The 22,750-nt window shown below is 41.9% G+C and overlaps 2 protein-coding genes across 5 annotated transcripts in view; one reads left to right on the top strand and one right to left on the bottom strand.

Moving 5' to 3' along the window:
- trabd (TraB domain containing) overlaps window positions 1–13,914 on the bottom strand; it is a 41,516-nt gene extending 27,602 nt beyond the window's left edge. The window contains exons 1-3 of one of the 4 annotated variants that reach the window (XM_072471423.1): window positions 13,746–13,914; window positions 4,636–4,753; window positions 311–368 (exon numbers count right to left, since the gene is read on the bottom strand). In XM_072471423.1, the coding sequence (XP_072327524.1) occupies window positions 311–331 (21 nt within the window). In that variant the 5' untranslated portion in view covers window positions 332–368; window positions 4,636–4,753; window positions 13,746–13,914. Of the gene's footprint in view, window positions 1–310; window positions 369–4,635; window positions 4,754–13,383; window positions 13,513–13,643 lie in introns of those variants that run through there. The other 3 variants (XM_072471420.1, XM_072471422.1, XM_072471421.1) reach the window with 3 other exon arrangements.
- Window positions 1–22,750, top strand: part of LOC140387991 (traB domain-containing protein-like) — a 209,365-nt gene that overhangs the window by 65,675 nt on the left and 120,940 nt on the right. The gene's annotated exons all lie outside the window — the stretch shown is intronic.

The following is a 22,750-nucleotide window of genomic DNA, read 5'->3' on the forward strand; positions in this document are numbered from 1 at the left end:
CTCTCAGATCAACAGAAATAATTCATTTAATATGGAAGCAGGCTAATGAGTTTCTGATATCTAACATACATGAATGCATCCTCCTATATTAGCTAAATTTTAAAGATAGAAACTTCTTGCTATTGGATTTTGCCACGTTAATCAATATGTTATAAGAGGCTTGAGGAATCTTTCTTGTTCAGCCAGCCGAAACAGAAATTCTGAACCTTCTCATCTAAAATTATGTAAATAACCCTCAAGAAACAGACACTTTTTTGAAAATATAACAATTCTCTATATATTTAACCACAAATTAATGAAACCAACCCACCTCCTTTTGGTCTTCCTCCATCCCAGAGTTACTCTTCACAACGGCAGTCAACAAGAATCTGTTGGTCAGGACATCAAAAGTTACATTATTGTAGCATGTTAGAACATCAAAAATAGGTTAAGAACTGGACCTTTTGGTTGCTTGAGATTGTCCTGCTACTTTCCTGCCTGATCCACATATCCCTTTATTCTCTTAGGATCCAAACATCAATCTCAGTCTAGAATACACAATTTCTGAAAATCCACACCTATTTACGGTTGAGAATTCCAAAGAATCACAACCCTCAAGTGAAAATATTTCTACTGATTTCAGTGTGAAAAAGCTGAGCCCTTATCCGGAGACGAGGTTTGTTATTTCTCCTGACTGGAGAATTCTAGAACTAGACTCCCAACTAAACATTGCAGCAGCCTGGAGTGAAAGATTTTCAATTAATAATTATGTGATTGCAATAATTTATGAACTAGGGCTTTCAAATGTTGCAATTGAAAACGCTGAAAAATGTTTAGTGTTGCACACAGAAAGTAATTCAGAGTTTTTGAAACATTGATTCTTTTTAATACATAGCACCCGGGAATTTAGTTTTAGTTGGATGCCAAATAATTAGGCACTTATTTTAAATAAAACACTTGACAACATAGCCAGAAGGGAAATAATGGATTCATAAACAAACACAGAATTCATCAGAATAAAGTACTGAACGGGATTTTTAAAACCTGACACAACTCTCATTTATGTAACTTTTAAGAGCTCAGACTAATGGAATGCAAAATTCACTTTCTGCCCAATATAATGAATGTTTGGGCTAAGTCGCTTCATTTACACATGTGACAGTCTTGAATATGCTGCTTTTCAATTGCTATAAAAGACTGAAATGCCAGGGCAAGCAGTCAGAAGCCATCATCATGTAGAAACCATGCCTATAAGTAGTTGCAGGTTTGAGGTATGCAAAGCAACTTCAAGAGGTTAATGAGCAGTCAGAACCCTCAAGGGTTACTTTGGATTACTTCCACTGATATGTGCTTGAACCAAATTAATTTCAATAATCTTATTTGTTTTATGCCAATTTGCACATGGCCCAGGTAATAATCCAGAAATTATATTCGAGATTCTGCTTTTTAATTTGGTGCCCATCACCTCATACTGACTACGCAGAACTCCCTTACCCATCCTGGATATGTCATTGGTGTCTACATGGATCCTCCCCTTCCCACTGCAAGTTCCCCTCCAGTCCGGAGTAATGTCCAAAACCCTGGAATCAGGCAGACAACGCAGCCCTTGCTACAGAGAACAGTGTCAATTCCCCTCATTAAGAGGGCGGTTAGCTCAGTTTGCTGGATATCTTGTTTGTGATGCAGAGCAAGGCCAACAGCGTGGGCTGAGGTTATCCATGAAGGCCCACCTTCAGGGCAGCATGGTGGCACAGTGGTTAAGCACTGCTGCCTCATGGCACCAAAGACAGAGTTCGGTCCCAGCCCCGGGTCACTGACCGTGTGGTGTTTGCACATTCTCCCCGCGTCTGCTTGGGTCTCACTCGCACAACCCAAAAAGATGTGAAGGGTAGGTAAATTGGCCACGCTAAATTGCCCCTTAATTGGAAAAAAAAATTGGGTACTCTAAATTTATGAAACAAAAAAATAAATAATTTGCCAGCCTGAAAATGTCCCATTTATTCTGTTTATCTCTTGTTTGTTAGCCAATGCTCTATCCATGTTAATACATTACTCCCAACAGCATGAGTTTTTACCTCGTGCAGTACCTTTTAATGTGGCACCTTATCAAATGCCTTTTAAAACACTGGCTCCCTTTCCCACTTTACATGTCAAATCCTCGAGGACTCCAATAAATTTGTCAAACACATACATGTATATATATTTTGTATACAAAATGATACAGAAAAAAGGCTGGTAAAGCACATGCAGATCATCCACAATCTAATAAAAGGGCCAAACAAATTGGAGGGACTGAAAGGGAATGATATTCACTGACATTAGTACTTCATCAAAATCTATTTGTGTTAAATGCTTATGAGCTCATTTCCTTCTAGAGATATGATTGCACCTAATATTAAAATTCAAAAATCAAAGGGAGCAAAATTAAAACACTAAATTCACGAAACTGTTGAAATACGATGGGTCACTGGCAACATCATCTATGCGATACTTGGCAGTTGAAACAGAAGGCATAAACAGAACATAATTTTGCCAAAGAAAAGATCATAAATCACACTAATGAAATTTAAGTAATGGAAATTATCAAAACTTTCATGATTGGATTTAAAAAAATTTTAATTTAGTGATATCTTGCCATTCATAGTGAGGATTTCAGTTTAAAATTGATTTCCTGACCAATGCTTCGTAATCCAACAAATGCTCCATTTAACAGGCCTTATAATGACTTTACAGGTGAAAATGCCTGGCAAATTGGTATTACTGAAGGAAATTATGATTGGATATTATAAAGCAATACCAGGTTATTTAAATAAATTACAGGAAAATTCACAATCTGACAGTTTTGAAAGACATTATGCACCACTAATTCAAATGAAGGCTTGACACAGTATTGTAAACAACGAAAGCAATGGTTGGGATTGACCACAATTAGGTAGGCACAATTGCCTGCAATTAGGTAGTCATGTAGTGTTAACCAGACTAAAATTTATGAAATGAAATTGTGATTTGCAAACTTTTCCAAGAGTAGATTTGGTCGCAGAATATGCAAAAGTTCCCAAACATGTTTGTGATGAGTCCTACTTTATGGATTCCTGTCCATAATAAATTAATAAGTGTGCAACTTTTTTCTCTATTTTCATTATATGTGGGTGTCACTGGCAAGGCCATATTTGTTGCCCTTGAATGGACCTTGCCAGGTCATTTCAGCCTCAACCAGGTTACATGGTGTTACATGGAGGCTAGACCAAGTAAGGATGGCAGATTTCCTTCCTTAAAGGATATTAGTCAATCAGATGGGTATTTACAACAATAGATGATAGTTGCATAGTCACCATTACAAAGACTTGTTTTATATTCCAGATTTATTAACTGAATTCAGCTGCCATGGTGGGATTCGAGCCTAGACTGGGTTGCTGGATTACTAATCCAGTGACATTATCACTACGCCACTGTGGATAATGCAGCTTTTTTCACTTTAACGGTTTAAAAATCTGCTCCCTTACACTTGTAGGTTCTATAATCAAGTGAAATCTTATCAGCAGAACATAATGGTCGGGAAATCTATTGCTTTGGCTTCCGTGTTGATGACATTATTTTGCCCAAAATGAGGTGCAAATCCCTTTTACACCAGCAAATTGGGTTTTCGCTGCACTTCTGGTGAAGCAACACCAACAAAGCTTGAGCAGATCCAAGGTTACGATGATGGGGCAAGCAGATTCACTTGAAGGAAAACTCTGGGCCTCTCTTCATTTCAGGTCCATTCAAGGGCAATTGGGGTTAGGCAACAAATACTGGCCTTGCCAGTGACACCCACATATAATAAATGAAGGTACAAGATGTGTGCAAGGTACAAGATGAATCATCTGCAGCAGACAGCACTGGAATAGGTCTGGGGTCATGTTGTGTACGAAACAGTGAGCAATGAATCATTACATTGTCGGAGGAGGCAGAATGTTGGTTTATCTTTTTTGTACAAACATCAAAAGTCCATTTCTCAATTTAAAAGGACACCAAATAAGCAGCAATAAAAGATCCAAGCAGGGCAAATATTTCTTTTCCAGAAAGGTGGCAAGCATTAGGCAATAAAGTAAAAGGGGCGGTGAAGATTTTTTTGGGAAATCAAGTGGCTATTTATCACTTCCTCTAAACATAATGGGGAGCCCAGAGTTTTGATGATGCAGAAACAGGTACTGTCAGTCCCACAGAGCGCAAGCTGAAGAACTTTTGAAACAGGCGCTTGAAGCATAATTTGGTGAGAGGGGTGGGATTGCTTGCAGCTATTTATTTCTCAATGGCAGTGGGGACCCTGCAGCTTATGATCACTTCTAACAACTTCAAAGGTATTTGACCCTATATATAGTTCATTATACTGTTTCACTTTTAATTTTAGTCAGAATGGCATTTCACAGTAGACAAAACAAAATTATATATGGAAAGATGGGCAGGCACCACAATCCCAGGTTCGATCCCGACTCTGGGTCACTGTCCGTGTGAAGTTTGCACATTCTCCGCGTGTTTGCGTGGGTTTCGCCCCCACAACCCAAAGATGTGCAAGGTAGGTGGATTGGCCACGCTAAATTGCCCCTTAATTGGAAAAAAGTAATTGGGCACTCTAAACTTAGACAAAAAAAAAATATATATGGAAAGACCACCTACCACCCCGAGCACACGCGGTCCTCTTCACGTGCTGCACTGATGCCACAGGAACAAATAAACACCAATTACAATGAGATGCTGAAGCCTCATCACCGTGGGAACCACCATCAGTGTTATTCTGTAAACAAAAGTTCAAGAAAATTCTAAACTTTAAAATAAATTATTTAAGCTCTCCAATCACATTTCACAGTAAAACATAACCGAAAGGTCCACCAACACGCTTTCATTATGTGGAAAGCTTCCAGGCATGTTTGAACTCTCCCATTATCCCATCTGAAGGGTCACAACCTCATCCGTTTTCTGTGGTTCTTGATCCTACAAAATAAAGGAAATGCTATGGAGCAAGTTACCTTTTGATACCAAAACAAATTCCATTTGTACAATGCCTTTTACAACATTACGATGTTTGAAAGCCCTTCAAAGCTGATGAAGTACTTCTGAAGTAGTCACTGCTATAGGGCAAATGTGGCAGCCAATTTGTCCGCTGTACTTGTTTCAAGTTCAGAATGAGTTGTCAAACACATATGCAAATCAAAAGATAGCCACTCTCAGACACCTGGCCAGATACAAGAATCCAGTATTTAAGACAAGACTAATTCTGAGGCCATCAGTACTCGCTATTCTTAGAATAAAGTGAACAAAACGTAGTGACCACACATGCACTATTAAATGCAGAAATCAGGAAGTTGCTAACCGAGTTCCTCTGTTCCTTCAAATGTTCCACTTTAATAGTGGTGTCATGTGAGAGTACTTTTAAGAAATGGATGTTTAAGCAATGTACCTTTAAGGAATGGAGCTGATCATATTACTGAAGTGATGTCACAGGCCGGGGGGCGGGGGGGGGGGGCTGAGCTCACTTCTGCTTTTGGTTTCAGTTTGAAAAAGCAGCTTGCGTGGGGCTGTGTGTTTCCAGAGAGCTGCAGGAATTTAAAATTCAATTCCTGATGTAGTGAGAACTCATGTGGAAGAACAGGGGGTTAAAACTGCGAGATTAGCAGCAGAAATGGCAGATGATTATGAATTCGTTCATAAATCAAAGATTGGTTTCCGACATCAGTTTCAGCCGGTGAGGGATAGAAACTGGGGGCATGAGAAATACTCAAGTGGTGAAGGTAAAGGTGATCTGATGGGAGATAATAAAGAGAGTGCACCTCAGATTAAAGAAGAAATCCAGGAGGGTGGAAAAGAAATGAAAAGTTTCAAATGTTTTCACTGTAATAAACTAGGCCATGTAAAGTCAGAGTGTTGGTGGTTGAAGAAAAGCACTGGGAAGGCTGATGTGGTAAAACAGGATAAGACGATGGGGTTTGTTAGAGTGGTAAAGGAAAGCCCAAGGGAAGCGAAGGAGGTGCAAACAATTGTACAGCCTGTTCAAGAAGTAATTGTCAAGAAGGTGCCAGATGTCTTTAAAGAATTTACTTGTGTGGGTAAAGTTTATTCATGTGTATCAGGAGGAGCAGGTAAAGAAGTCACAATTTTAAGAGATACAGGGGCTAGTCAATCTTTAATGGTAAGAGATGAGGAATTATGTAGTTTGGGAAGAATGTTGCCAGAAAAGGTGGTGATAAGTGGAATTCAGGGTGAGAGGAGTAGTATTCCATTCTATAATGTAAGGTTGGAAAGTCCAGTGAAGAGTGGTGAAGTGGTAGTAGGAGTAATAGATAAACTATCTTGTCCAGGAATACAGTTCATCTTGGGTAATGATATAGCTGGATCGCAGGTGGGAGTGATGCCTACTGTGGTTGATAGGCCAGTGGAAAATCAGCAACTGAAGTGTTGATGGACGAATATCCTGGGATTTTTCCGGATTGTGTAGTAACAAGGTCGCAAAGTCACAGGTTAAGACAAGAGGAGAAATCAAAGAGTGAAGATGAAGTTGAAGTGCAATTATCAGAAACGATTTTTGATCAGATGGTTGAACAAGAACAAGAACAGGTGGAGGATGAGGCGGATATTTTTAGTTCAGGAAAATTGGCGGAGTTACAACAGAAAGATGTAGAAATAAAACGGATATATCAGAAAGCATATACGGAAGAGGAATCTGAGAGTATACCAGGGTGTGATTACCGTAAAAGTGATGTCTTGATGAGAAAATGGAGACATGTACATATGCAGGCAGATGAAAAATGGGCAGAAGTTCATCAAGTAGTATTGCCGGAAGGGAGTTGTTGCGAGTTGCACATGAGGTAGCAGTGGGAGGTCATTTGGGAATCAGGAAAACTCAAGCTAAAATCCAGAAACATTTTTATTGGCCTGGACTACATAAAGATGTAGTTAAATTTTGTCAATCATGTCACACATCATGTCAAGGAACACCTCAAGCAGTGATAAAACCAGCGCCCTCAATACCCATTCCAGCATTTGAGGAATCTTTTACAAGGATCCTAATCGATTGTGGAGGACTGCTTCCTAAAACAAAAAGTGGGAATCAATATCTTTTGACTATAATGGATGTGTCTACTAGGTTTCCAGAGGCCATTCCAGTACGTAATATTACAGCTAAAAGGATTGTGGAGGAGTTACTTCAATTATTTACTAGACATGGACTACCCACAGAAATTCAATCGGATCAAGGATCGAATTTTACTTCAAAGTTATTCAAAGAAGTTATAGATAGCTTAGGAATAAAACAATTTAAATCAACTGCGTACCATCCAGAATCGCAGGAAGCGTTAGAAAGGTGGCATCAGACATTAAAGACAATGTTGAGGGCGTATTGTCAAGATTATCCAGAGGATTGGGATAAAGGAATCCCATTGGTATTGTTTGCAATGAGGGATGCTCCTAATGAGTCTACCAAATTTAGTCCTTTTGAACTAATTTTTGGTCATGAGGTAAGAGGACCACTTAAATTGATTAAGGAAAAATTGGTGGGTGAGAAATCAGAACTTACATTATTGGATTAAGTGTCAAATTTTAGGGAACGATTAAATAGAGCAGATGAATTGGCTAGACAACACTTGAAAGTTGCACAAAATGTGATGAAACAGGTCGCGGACAAGAAATCCAAAGTTCGTAGTTTTGCCAGTGGGGATAAAGTTTTAGTGCTGTTACCAGTGCTAGGTGAGCCTTTAAAAGCTAGGTTTTGTGGACCGTATCAGATTGAAAGGAAATTAAGTGAGGTGAATTATGTGGTAAAAACACCAGATAGAAGGAAGACTAACCGCTTAAAAGATACTTTGAAAAGGAAGGAGAGAAAAAGGAGGTTTTAATGATTCTAACTCAAAGTGACGAACCAAATCCAGATGACTGAATTTGATATACCTCAAATTAAATTGGAAAATTAGGATGTTCTTAAAAATTGGGATGAATTGTTAAATTACCTTCCAGAGGAAAAACAAACTGACCTGAATGAGTTGATATCACACGGGCAAGTTTGTAGAGATAAATTGGGAAGTACTAAAATGGCTCTACATGATGTAGATGTGGGAAATGCTGTTCCTATCAAACATCCATATAGACTTAATCCTTTAAAATTGGCACAGGTTAACAGATAGATTGAGAGTATGATTAATAATGGCATAATTGAAGTGGGTTGCAGTCAATGGAGCTCACCCATAGTGATGGTACCTAAACCAGACGGTACCCAACGGTTGTGTGTGGACTATCGAAAGGTGAAAGCCGTTACAAGAAGGGACTCTTATCCTATCCCACGTTTGAAGGATTGCATGGAGAAAGTCAGACAATCTGTTTTTATTTCCAATTTCCAGAAATGGAAAGAACATTTAAAACATCGTATGAAGTTCTTCGATCGACTTCAGGTGGCGGGTTTGGTGATGAACCTAGCCAAAAGTGAATTTGGAGAAGCCCGAATCACTTTCCTTGAGGAGTTTCTGATACCCTCAAGACGATGGGAAACAATGCGATCACTTAACATGAATGAATTTGATCGAACCTTTGTGCAAAAGTTTTGTGGCGTGATTACTCCACTGATGGACTTGCTAAAGAAACGTCAAAAATTTCAATGGACAGCAGACTTTCAAAAGGCATTTGACTGCCCGAAAGCTGTGATAACCAATGCTCCTGTATTGGAGAATTGCAAGGGACTCTGTGGTCAGATTGAACTAAAGTATCTGATTCTGAAGAGAAATGCCGAGGAGTAGAGGAATGGATGGATCGTGCAGAGACTTTGTTCAAAGAGACTGTCAATCGAGAAGGATTTCGGTTGGAGGAAGAACAACAAAGAAAAATGGACTATATTATTATACCTGTTTGCGTGTTTTTTTAAAAAAAAAGGTATATTTACTGTATACATTTCTTAGTGGATGGTGCAAAAGTGAAAAATGAAACCATCTTGAAGTTGAAGGTTTATTTATTTTTTCTTGGGTGGAGGTGTCATGTGAGAGTACCTTTAAGAAATTGATGTTTAAGCAATGTACCTTTAAGGAATGGAGATGATCATATTAGAGAAGTAATAACAGCAAGTGCTAATAGTTTTACTGTCATTACTACACAGAGTGTGGTCAAGTATCTCTCTGAAGGGGCGACACGTGGCGCAGTGGTTAGCACTGAGATTGCGGCGCTGAGGACCCGGGTTTGAATCCTGGCCCTGGGTCACTGTCCATGTAGGATTTGCACATTCTCCCCGTGTCTGCGTGGGTTTCACCCCCACAACCGAAAGATGTGAAGGTTAGGTGGATTGGTCACAATAAATTGCCCCTTAATTGGCAAAAAAAAGTATCTCTCTGAAAATCTTGCTATTGAAATACATGAAGCAGACAGAAGTTGCTGTACTCACAATGGTAGATATGTGCTAAACTTGCCAGAAAATGTGTCCATTCCAGTTAACTCAAATTTTAACAATGTGTTAAGGATTAATTACTGAGGGCAGGCAGCATGGTTACCAACAAAAAGGAAGGACAGTAAAAAGAGGGAAAATCGACCGTGGATATCTAAGGAAATAAGGGAGAATATCAAATTGAAGGAAAAAACATACAAAGTAGCAAAGATCAGTGGGAGACTAGAGGACTGGGAAATCTTTAGGGGGCAACAGAAAGCTACTAAAAAAGCTATAAAGAAGAGTAAGATAGATTATGAGAGTAAACTTGCTCAGAATATAAAAACAGATAGTAAACGTTTCTACAAATACATAAAACAAAAAAGAGTGGCTAAGGTAAATATTGGTCCTTTAGGAGGATGAGAAGGGAGATTTAATAATGGGAGATGAGGAAATGGCTGAGGAACTGTACAGGTTTTTTGGGTCGGTCTTCACAGTGGAAGACACAAATAACATGCCAGTGACTGATGGAAATGAGGCTATGACAGGTGAGAACCTTGAGAGGATTGTTATCACCAAGGAGGTAGTGATGGGCAAGCTAATGGGGCTAAAGGTAGACAAGTCTCCTGGACCTGATGGAATGCATCCCAGAGTGCTAAAAGAGATGGCTAGGGAAATTGCAAATGCACTAGTGACAATTTACCAAAATTCACTAGACTCTGGGGTGGTCCCGGCGGATTGGAAATTAGCAAACGTGACACCACTGTTTAAAAAAGGAGGTAGGCAGAAAGTGGGTAATTATAGGCCAGTGAGCTTAACCTTGGTAGTAGGGAAGATGCTGGAATCTATCATCAAGGAAGAAATAGCAAGGAATCTGGATGGAAATTGTCCCATTGGACAGACGCAGCATGGGTTCATAAAGGGCAGGTCTAACCTAACTAATTTAGTGGAATTCTTTGAGGACATTAACAGTGCGGTAGATAACGGGGAGCCAATGGATGTGGTATATCTGGATTTCCAGAAAGCCTTTGACAAGGTGCCACACAAAAGGTTGCTGCATAAGATAAAGATGCATGGCATTAAGGGGAAAGTAGTAGCATGGATAGAGGATTGGTTAATTAATAGAAAGCAAAGAGTGGGGATTAATGGGCGTTTCTCTGATTGGCAATCAGTCGCTAGTGGTGTCCCTCAGGGATCAGTGTTGGGCCCACAACTGTTCACAATTTACATAGATGATTTGGAGTTGGGGACCAAGGGCAATGTGTCCAAGTTTGCAGACGACACTAAGATAAGTGGTAAAGCAAAAAGTGCAGAGGATACTGGAAGTCTGCAGAGGGATTTGGATAGGCTAAGTGAATGGGCTAGGGTCTGGCAGATGGAATACAATGTTGACAAATGTGAGGTTATCCATTTTGGTAGAAATAACAGCAAAAGGGATTATTTAAATGATAAAATATTAAAACATGCTGCTGTGCAGAGACCTGGGTGTGCTAGTGCAGGAGTCGCAAAAAGTTGGTTTTCAGGTACAACAGGTGATTAAGAAGGCAAATGGAATTTTGTCCTTCATTGCTAGAGGGGTGGAGTTTAGGACTAGGGAGGTTCTGCTGCAATTGTATAAGGTGTTAGTGAGGCCACACCTGGAGTATTGTGTTCAGTTTTGGTCTCCTTACTTGAGACAGGACCTACTGGCACTGGAGGGTGTGCAGAGGAGATTCACTAGGTTAATCCCAGAGCTGAAGGGGTTGGATTACGAGGAGAGGTTGAGTAGACTGGGACTGTACTCGTTGGAATTTAGAAGGATGAGGGGGGATCTTATAGAAACATAAGATTATGATGGGAATAGATAGGATAGATGCGGGCAGGTTGTTTCCACTGGCGGGTGAAAGCAGAACTAGGGGGCATAGCCTCAAAATAAGGGGAAGTAGATTTAGGAGGAACTTCTTCACCCAAAGGGTTGTGAATCTATGGAATTCCTTGCCCAGTGAAGCAGTAGAGGCTCCTTCATTAAATGTTTTTAAGATAAAGATATAGTTTTTTGAAGAATAAAGGGATTAAGGGTTATGGTGTTTGGGCCGGAAAAAGTGGAGCTGAGTCCACAAAAGATCAGCCATGATCTCATTGAATGGTGGAGCAGGCTCGAGGGGCCAGATGGCCTACTCCTGCTCCTAGTTCTTATGTAGTACAGTTGCTTCACAGCTCCAGGGTCCCGGGTTCGATTCCCGGCTTGGGTCACTGCCTGTGCACAGTCTGTAAATTCTCCCGTGTCTGCGTGGGTTTCCTCCGGGTGCTCTGGTTTCCTCCCACAGTCCAAAGATGTGCAGGTTAGGTGGATTGGCCATGATAAATTGTCCAAAAGGTTAGCTGACGTTACTGGGTTACAGGGATAGGGTGTGGGCTTAAGTAGGGTGCTCTTTCCAAGAGCCGGTGCAGACTCGATGGGCCGAATGGCCTCCTTCTGCACTATAAATTCTATGAAAACAATGAACCTTTCTGGAATCACGGTTTGCCCTGCTCACAGAGGCCCCAGATCTCGGTCAACAAGCGCCACAGGTGAAATAGACTTTTGATCACTGCAAGTTCAGAGAGAAAGTACTTGGGCAAGTGCAAGTCAAAATAATTTTTGTACTTGAATTTTTTAAATCCCCATATTTATCACAACAGAAAGAATACCAAAGTAAATTCATTAAAACTTGCAAAAAATTCTCTCAATTTCCCCAATCTTTATATAGGTTTCACTAGCTGCTTATAAAACAGTACACTTATGCTCAAAACCTGGCTATTATATACAGGCCTTCAACAGGAGTGGTAGAATAAAGAGTAGCATCTTGTGCATACAGAAGTCATGGGCCTGTTTGAACATGAATTTGTAATATAAATGGCATTGAAACTCTTAGAAATCATAGCCAGCACCATTCACAAATGCTGCATTGTGTTCAAAATAGGACAGATGTAGGCAGGTTTCCAGAATACTCTTTATTTGACTTATAACACAGTACATTAAGGAAACATTTCCATTGGAGCAGAGGCTGCCAATGAGATTATGCCCAATTTACAATGGTCAGAACACCAGTAATTATTGGAATCAAACCATGTAGGGGCAACTCCTCCCAAGTTCTGCCTTTAAATAAGTTTCTCATGCATGACCAGTAATTAAGTTAGCACCTCCAAAATCAAGTTTAACTAAAAGATCTGAGCATAAGAGCTGGGGTTGTTTAGGGACCACAAAAGGATCTACACATAGGGGCTGAAGGCATGGCTGAGGTATTTAATCAACACTTTGCATCTGTTTTTACCAAGATGCCCAAAACGTAATTACAAAAGACGTGGAGGAAAAATGATTCAAATTAAATACTAATTGCCCAATGTGTTGCGCCGTTGCATGTTTGAGAGAAGTAGGTGTTGCATAAATCAATTATGGCGCAAAAGTGGTATTGGCGAGAAAAATAAAATACATCATAGAAGGAAACGCTAAGCTGAATAGAATATTAAGGAACAATGTATTTAGAATAAGGAATCATAAAAACTTGAGAAAAGCTGCCATTTCTATTTGTATTACATTAGGAGCCTCTGAAATTGTCTTACTGTGATTACAAATGTGTGAATGTGAGAGAAAGTAGAAGATCGGAGGAACATGGTTACTTTTTTGCCGGATTACGTTATCTTGCAATAACACCACATTTTAGCAATTTTCTCTTTTCCATATTCCTGCAACATTGTTCATAACGTCTGAGAAGTATTTCCATCGCTTTTAATTTCTTTACGGACACTTTTCAAAAGTCGACAAAAAGTTTCACAGACGCACCACACAATACGTTGCCCGCTGGCTAACCTCGGAGCATCACTCTGCAAGTCAATGGAACAAACTTAAATTGTTAGGGTCACTCCAGCTATTCGTAGCAGCAGTGGAGCCCCCAAATCAAACCTGCATCCCACCATATGGCAGTGATGCATCCCACCATATGGCAGTGATGCCCCCCCCCCCCCCGGGTCAACTAAAATCGAAATACACCAGCACGAAAAGCAGAGCTCACCTTCAACGGCTCGAAGACACAAAAGGTTTAAAAAGACTTTGAGACTGCGAGCCACAAAGAAAGTCCCAACTGCTGCAGGGCAGCCAGTAATGCTGAATACCGATGACGGTGACGTGGGGGGGGGGGGTGAAGGGCGCGCACACTGCACCCTGGGAGATGGAGTTCCGCCCACCACACCGCAGCCGCTCAGCGACGGCCACCGACGTCACTGAGAACTACAACCCCCCAAAGGCCAGCGCGGTTTCCGCACATGCGCTCACCTCAGTCAGTCTAGGCCTCAGGCCCTCCCGTCCGCCCATGCGCTGATTCATCACTCGTGAGAAAGAGACACATACGTATGGAGAGAGAAAGTAAAGACTAGCCTTTATACAGCTGCCGATGGAATCCTCAATCGAAGCGGAAGCGCCGGGACGGTGCGGAGATTTGAATGCCGGAGTCCATCGGCTGCAGTGGCAGCGGGACAGGAGGGGGAGGAGGGTCCGAGCGGCAGCGGGAGCGCGCGCTCCCTGCCAACTGGCCGGAGCCGGCACGCGACCCCGCTCGTCTGTGACGTCACCGGGAGCGCGCTCACAGTGGGTCAGAATCGCTCCCGACATTCCCAACTTTTCCCACATCCAGTTGGCTGTGTTTTAAGAAAGTGATCGAAACAGGATCCCTGCAGTGCACAACGAGGCCGTTCGGTCCATCGAATCTGCACCAACTCTTTGAAAGCCTATCCTGCCTCGGTCCACCTGACTCCCATTTCTCTCTCCGAAGATGCTGCCTGAACCTGCTAAGAGTTTTCTGCTGTAATAACACCAAACACGGAATTGAGACATGCCTCATCTTTTTTAATAAAGGAAACCGAAACCTACATGGATTTCATCCCCACCCAACACTACGTCCCCCCCCCCTCTCAGTTTCTAAGCCTTCCACTGTTGTCCAGCCAATTCCCCTAACACCGCACCGCCATCCATTTGTTTTCCCTTTCTCTCCCTTCAGCACCACTTCTACCAGAATGCTGGTGCTGCAACTGGTTGCTTTGAAAGCAAGGAAGTGGTCAGTCAGCCTAAGATGGGGAACCTTTCAGACAATAATCTGGGAAAAAATTACTTGCGAAAGAACATAATAAATAGCTACAATACATCATTTGAGCCTCTTCTGCCATTCATTTAGATCATGGCTGATATACCTCAACTTCACCTTCCCTTGGAAAAATATGGGCCAATTAAATTAAAAGTCAGCATGGATTTGTTCAAGGCAAATTGTGTTAGACTAACTTGATTTTTAAAAATAAAACATGTTTAGTGGTAGTGCAGTTGATGTGTATATAGACTTGCAAACAGTATATAATGGACTTAAGTAAAATTAAGGCCCATGGGATTCAAGGGATGGTGACAGCATGGAGACAAAATTGGCTAAGGGACAGAAACTAGAATGTAATGGTGAGTGGTTGTTTTGCAGACTGGTGAGAGGTATTTGGTGAGGGTCCATGGGGATTGCTATTAGGACCACTGCTCTTTCTGATATATATTAATGATTGCACCTTGGGTTACAAGGCATAATTTCAAAGGTTGCATATTACACAAAACTTGGAAATGAAGTATCGATGAAGAGGATAGCAACATACCTCAGGGGACATAGACTAGTGAAATGGGGAGATGCATAGCAGTTAGAATTTAGCAGAGAAGTGTGAAGTTAGATATTTTGATAGTTTATATTGTCTCCTATTCATCCTAAGTGGTACAGTCTTAAAGGCAGGAACTGAGAGACCTCAGGATGTATATATGCAAATCTTTGAAGGTGACAGGACAAATTGAGAAGGCCATTAAAAAAAATCACTTGGGACTCTTGGCTTTATTGATAGAGGAAGAGAGTACAAAAGCAAAGAAGTTATGCTAAATCATTATGAAACACTTGAGACCTTAGCAGGAGTTTTCTTCAATTCTAGACACCACACTTTAGGAAAGATGCCAATTAAGACAGTGAGAGTGCAAGAGAAATTTACTTGTCTGCTTTTAAAGATGAAAGACTTTGGCCATGAGTGGACATGTGTTTGTGCTCTTTAGAGTAGAGAAGGTGAATAGGAGTTTGAAAGAGTTGTTCACAATCATGAGTTTAAAAGTTAAATTTAGAGTTCTCAATTCATATTTTCCAATTAAGGGGCAATTTAGCGTGGCCAGTCCACCTACCCAGCACATCTTTGGGTTGTGGGGGCAAAACCCACGCAAACATGGGGAGAATGTGCAAACTCTACACGGACAGTGACCCAGGGCTGGGGTCGAACCTGGGACCTCGGTGCCGCGAGGCAGCTGTGCCACCGTGCTGCCATCAATCATGAGTTTTGATTGAGCCAGTAAGAACAGTTTCCAATAACATGAGAGTCAGTAACCGGAGAACATAGTTTTAAAATGTTCGGTGATGAGTGTATTTTATTTTTTTCCACAGCTAGTTGTTGCAATCAGAAATGCATTGCCTACAAGGGTGGTGGAAGCAGATTCAGTCGTAATTTTGGATAAATACCTCAAGTCAAAAAAGTTTACAGGCTATGATGAAAGTGCCATGGAGTGGGAATCACTGGATAGCTCTTCCTAAGTTTCACGAACCACGGTATTTCTGAGGGTATCCCAACTTGAAACACCGGTTCGTAGGGGTGTATAGTTTTGTTTTTGGGATAGTGTGAGGAGTCAAGTGAAACCCCAGGGAGAATAACCAGCCCAGTCATCAGGTCACAATTATTAAGGACCATTACATCACAGAAAAGACAAATACATATGAACAAGGACTATAATCGACAGAGTACATTGACAAATGGTACATTGACAAACAGTGATTGGTTACAGTGTGGAACAAGGGGCCAAACAAAGCAAATACATGAGCAAGAGCAGCATAGGACGTCGTGAATAGTGTTCTTACAGGTAACATACCAGTCCGAGGGGGAGTCGTTGAGGAGTCTTGTAGCTGTGGGGAAGAAGTTATTCCTATGTCTGGATGTGCGGGTCTTCAGACTTCTGGACCTTCTGCCTGAAGGAAGGGTGTGGAAAAAGGCAATGCCTGGGTGGGAGGGATCTCTGATAATGCTATCTGCCTTCCTGAGGCAGCGGGAGGTGTATACAGAATCAATGTGAGGGTGGCAGGCTTGTGTGATGCGTTGGGCTGAGTTCACCACACTCTGCAGTTTCTTGCGATCTTGGACCGGGCAGTTGCCATACCAAGCTGTGATGCAGCCAGATAGGATGCTCTCTATGGCATATCTGTAGAAGTTTGTGAGAGTCGATGCAGACATGCCAGATTTCTTTAGCTTCCATAGGAAGTAGAGACGTTGTTGGGCTTTCTTGACTGTTGTGTCAACGTGAGTGGACCAGGACAGACTGTTGGTGATGGTGACCCCCAGGAAATTAAAGCTATCGACCATCTCCACTTCGGAGCCATTGATACAGACAGGAGTGTGAGTCGTGCTCTGCTTCCTGAAGTTCCTTCGTCTTTCCAGCATTTAGAGAGAGGTTGTTTTCGGTACACCATGCTACCAAGTGATTTATCTCCCTTCTGTATTTTGATTTGTAGATGTTTGAGATCCGGCCCACCACAGTTTTGCCATCCGCAAACTTCCAGAATGAGTTGGAGTTAAATCTTGCCACACAGTCATGTGTGTATAGGGAGTACAGTATAGGACTGAGCCCACATCCTTGCGGGGCCACGGTGTTGAGGACTATTGTGGAGGAGATGCTGTTGCCTATCCTGACTGATTGCGGACTGTTGGTGAGGAAGTCAAGTATCCAACTGCACAGGGAGGGGTCAAGTCCAAGATTGCAGAGTTTGGTTATTAGTCAGCAGTTTCCTGCGATTAGTAATGTAATATATACAGATAAAAAAGTCATGTTTTAAAGTATTTGATAATACTCAATCATTTTTGGACAAGAAACTGAAAGCTCTACACAGCATTGCTTATGGTAAGTTGTATGATATGCTGTTTTACAAGGATGGAAGCTGTTTCTTCACTGTCCATAGCAAAATCTGGACTATTATTCACTAATACGATGTTGTGTATAACTTTGCCTGGCCCTTTAGGCCCCAAAGTTTGGTTACTGTAAATAAGCAAACCTTGGATTCATTAAGGCTAATTCATATTAGACCATAAGACCATAAGACATAGGAGCGGAAGTAAGGGCATTCGGCCCATCGAGTCCCCTCCACCATTCAATCATGGCTGATTTCAACTCCATTTACCCGCTCTCTCTCCATAGCCCTTAATTCCTCGAGAAATCAAGAATTTATCAACTTCTGTCTTAAAGACACTCAACGTCCCGGCCTCCACCGCCCTCATATTAGATGTATCTTATTGTCAGTTAGATGGTGTTTGCTGAGAGAAAGTTTCTATAGATTTGGCAGCTTTTGGTAAATCCTCAGTTGCTTTCCCTGCAATACAGCCAGATTAGCAAGGTCAGAAAATGTTTTATGAAGTACGGCAGTTATACACTAGGCATGACACTTCTACACATAGATGAATGCTATGTAGCATTGTTCAAGGAAGGCAGATGTTATAATCCCACAATGTACAATGTTTTATTCTGCTGCAGTGATGAACATGTATTCACATAAAGTCACAATGTCTAATTACTATTAAATAAACATTGTATGAGATCACTCTTCATTTACTGTTCAGGATGCAGGTTACAATACTGGCTTTCATTTTGTTTTTGTTTAAAGAATGTAGTCAGCTCATTCAGGGTAAAAGCAAATTACTGCGGATGCTGGAATCTGAAACCAAAAGAGAAAATGCTAGAAAATCTCAGCAGGTCTGGCAGCATCTGTAAGGAGAGAAAAGAGCGAATGTTTCGAATCCAGATGACCATTTGTCAAAGCTCACTCAAAGGGTTACAAACATTCTGGACTTCGTTTCAATTCATCTATTTTGAATGTTCAGTTGCGAGGGAATTTGCCTTCATTACACTTTTTAAAAAAAAAGTGTGACCCAGAAATTTGTAGTGTGGCAGACAGAAATTGTGTGCGGAGCATTATTTATCTACTGGTTTCCCATTATGTTGTTCATGGGAAAACACATAACTGAAGACAGAAAATGTTAGTTCTCTGTATTTAAAAAAGAAGGTCATTATTTGAGTTGTATGGTTTAGTTTGAGTTAATACATTTTGTTTGTGCCAGTGCTGTGTACCTTATTTGAAGATATTATTATATCGCAGACCAGCTGGACATTAAGAAAATTGAACCCTTTATTGCTCATGTAAATCACAGCTTTATGAGCCAGTGCCCAAATGGATAACATAAATGCAATCAATCACTCCTGCATTTGTGAAAAGCTGGTAGTGTTTTCGAATCTTCCCTATTAATGTTGCTCAATGGTGAATGTTCGGATGGTAATAACATTCCTATGTTATGACTAATCAATAGGCGGCACCATTGATTTTCCCAGCACGAGTCTGAGGAATGTAAAATGTAAAAACTGAGGGCTGTGATTACTTTGATGGTCACTGGCAGTGCTATTTGAATTTCACATCTTGTCTGAAGGCTTTTTGTAGGATCTGGCACAGCGAGCATACTCATGCAGCACTGTTTTTCATTCAGCCATATTATTGCACCTTGAACTGAGCACATGTTTGGTAACAACAACTTGCATTTATTTAGGGATGTAAACATAGTAAAATGTGCCAAGGTGCTTCACAGGAGTGTTATCAAACAAAATTTGACATTGAGCCACATTAGGACAGATGACCAAAAGCATGGTTTTAAGGAGAATATTAAAGGAGGTGAGAGAAGTAGAGAGTTGGAGAGGTGTAAGGAAGGAATTCCAGATCTTATGGTCGAGACAGTTGAAAGAATGATTGCCGATCGTGGTTCAATTACAGTAATGGATCTGTAAGGGACCAGAAGTCGAGTAATTCATGGATCTCAGAAGGTTGTAGGCCTGCAGTTGGGGGGGGGGGGGGGGGGGGGGGGGCGGTGTTACTGAAATATGGAGGGACACTGGTGTACAAGGATGAGAATTTTAAAATTGCGGCATTGCCAAACCAGTAACCAATGAAGGCAAATGAGTACAGGGGTAATAGCTAAACGGTATGTAGCATGAGTTAGGATGCCCACTACAGATTTTCCGATAAGCTTGTGTTTGGAGGGTGGGGAGGCTGACCAGGACAGTGTTGAAATAGTCAACCTAGACATAGCGACGAATCTGGATGGAATATCCAAAGGGCCTCATTACCATTTTTCTGACCCTTCAACTCTGTCAGATTCTGCCGAGCAACATAGATTGTGAAGAAATCACGGGGGGAAATCCTGATGGTATTGAGCATATGGAACAGTAGTGTTTGGAAATTCAGAAAAAAAGCTGTTTTCCAGTGAATCTCCATTACAAAGATGCTGATTCACTTCCGGGGTCTGATTTGACAGTAATGCATCTTCCGTGTACAATGCAAGAGTTCAAGAATCTGGTTAGTCCCTTGGGTAACCAGCAGCAATGCATGGATTGACTGTCTTAATGTTACTTGTTCATCAATTGTGTGTTATTTGTAATCAGGTGGCAGCACTAATGGGGACTCATCCATGGCCATACCCATATGCAGCAAGACCTGGACAACATTCAGACTTGGGCTGACAAGTGGCAAGTAACATTTGTACCAACAAGTGCCAGGCAATGACCATCTCCAACAAAGAGAATCCAACCATCTCCCCTTGACATTCAATGATATTAACATTGCTGAATCCCCCACTATCAACACCCTGGGGTTACCATTGACCAGAAACTGAACTGGACCAGCCACATAAACACCGCGGCTACAAGAGCCGGTCAGAAGCTGGGGAGAATAACTCATCTCCTGACTTCCAAAACCTGTCCACCATCTACCAGGCACAAGTCAGGAGTGCAATAGAATACTCTCTGCTTGCCTGGATGAGTGCAACTCCACCAACACTCAACAAGGTCAACACCATCCAGGACAAAGCAGCCTGTTCAACTGGTGCCCAGTCCACCACCTTCAATATCCATTCCCTCCACCACTGATGCATAGTGACAGCAGTGTGTACCAACTACAAGATGCACTGCAGCAACTCACCAATGCCCCTTTGACAACACCTTTCAAACCAATGACTTCAACCACCTAAAGGACAAGGGCAACAGATAGATGGGAACACTACCAACTGCAATACACCTCCAAACGACACCCTATCCTGACTTGATATCGCCATTCCTTCATTGTCACCGGTCAAAATCCTGGAATTCCCTAACACCACTTGGTGTACGTATGCCACATGAACTGCAGGCAGCTCAGCATCACTTTGTCAAGGGTAATTAGGGATGGGCAATAAATGCTGGCCCAGCTTGCGACACCCACATCCTGTGAAGGAATAGAAAAGAGATGACCAAAACATTGATCAAAGTGGTAGGTTTTACAAAATGTCTCAAAGGATGAAAGAGTGAAAGAGGTGGAATGATTTAAGAAGAAAATTTAAGACCAAGGCAACTGAAGGCATTACTGTCTCTGGAAAGGTTAAAATCAAGGAGACCAGAATTTGAGTTATGCCAATATCTTGGAAGGTTGTTGGACTGGTGGAGATTACAAAGATATGGAGGGGGAAAGGGCATAGAGAGAATTAAGGAAATTTAAATTTAGGCGCTTTTGGATTGGGTGTCAATGTAGGTCACTGCAGGGGTGATCGATATTTTAAAATATATCCGTTCATGGGATGTGGGGCATCTCTGGCTAGACCAGCATTTATCACCCATTCCTAATTGCACTTAAGAAGGTGGAGATGAGCTGTCTTCCCGAACCAATGCAGTCCATTGGCTGTTGGAACACCCACAGTGCTGTTATGGAGGGAGTTCCAAGATTTTGACACAGCGACAGTGAAGGAAAAGTGATATAGTTCCAGATCAGGATAGTGTATGGCTTGGAAGGTAAACTTCAAGGTGGTGCAGTTCCCATGCATCTGCTGCCCTTGACCTTCCAGGTGATGGAGGTCATGGGTTTGCAGGTGTTGTCGAAGGAGCTTTGATGAGTTGAACGGGACTTAGCGTGAGTTCGGATGCAGGCAACAGAGTTTTAGATGAACCGTAGTTTGCAAATGGTTTGGTTTAGCCTCGGACAGTTACCAGGGAATGGAGAATGTGGCAGGGACTGAAGACAATGGTTTTGGTCTTGTCCAGGTTTCTGCTCATCCAGTGTTGGATGTTGGACAAGAGGTGCGACAAATCAGTGACAGTGGAGGTGTCGAGATAGATGGTGGTGAGGTCGAGCTGGGTACTCACAACATACTTGTGCAGCCTGACATGTTTTCTGATGACTACACTGGGCAGCAGCATGTAGATGAGAACAAAGAGGGAGCCAATGAAAGATTCTTGGAGGACTCCAGAGGTAATGGTGCAGGACCAGGAAGAGAATTCTCTGGCTAGGACTAGATAGACTATAAAACCAGACAAATGCAGAAAAGAGCAGGAGAGGATGAACAGGAGACAGATAGCAGCACTTAATAGAGTGGGAGAGGACAGGGAGAAAGCAGCACCAAATCAGGAGAGAGGAGAACCCAGAGGCAGACACCAGTACCTAAACGAGTGGGAAAGGGGAGAACCCAAAGACAGCAGCATCAAAAAGAATGAAAGAGAGGAGGACCCAGAGACAGAAAGCAGCAGCGAACAGAGATATCCCATCCATGGTTCTATAGGGGATCAGCCATGTTCTGAGAAGTGTGATGTCTCAGGAAACAGGTAGTTGATTGTTTGGTAAGCATTTTTCTCATTTCAGATTTCGGGTCATTTTAGTAATTGTAACATTTTATTAGTGGTAGTAGGGTTTACTAATCATGTTGAAGCTTATTAGAATGGCCGATTTATCTTAACTTGGAAATTTCAATTGGGGTAAATAGAATACTTATTGAAATAATAATACAGGGCGGCACGGTGACGCAGTGGTTAGCACTGTTGCCTCACGGTGCCAAGGTTTCGGGTTCAATCCCAGTCCTGGGTCAGTGTCCAAGTGGAACTTTGCATATTCTCCCCGCGTCTGCTTGGGTTTCACCCCCACAACCCAAAGATATGCAGGGTTGATAAATTGGCCACGCTAAATCGCCTCTTAATTGCACGGTTGCTAATTGGGCTGGCAGAGCAGTTAGCACTGCTGCCTCACAGTGTCAGAGACCTGGGTTTAATTCTGGCCTTGGGTGACCATGTAGAGCTGTACTTTCTCTCCGCGTCTGCGTGGGTTTCCTCCAGGTGCTCCGGTTTCATCCCACAGTCCAAAGAGATGCAGGTTAGGTGGATTGGCCATGCTAAATTGCCCGTTAGTTTCCAAAGATGTGTAAGTTAGGTGAAGTTCTAGGGTTATGGGGATTGGGGGGGGGGGGGGGGGGGGGGGAGGGGGTGCAGTAGATCTAGTTGTGATG

Source organism: Scyliorhinus torazame, chromosome 13 (assembly GCF_047496885.1).
Source record: "Scyliorhinus torazame isolate Kashiwa2021f chromosome 13, sScyTor2.1, whole genome shotgun sequence".
In the NCBI taxonomy this organism is placed as follows: Eukaryota; Metazoa; Chordata; class Chondrichthyes; order Carcharhiniformes; family Scyliorhinidae; genus Scyliorhinus; species Scyliorhinus torazame.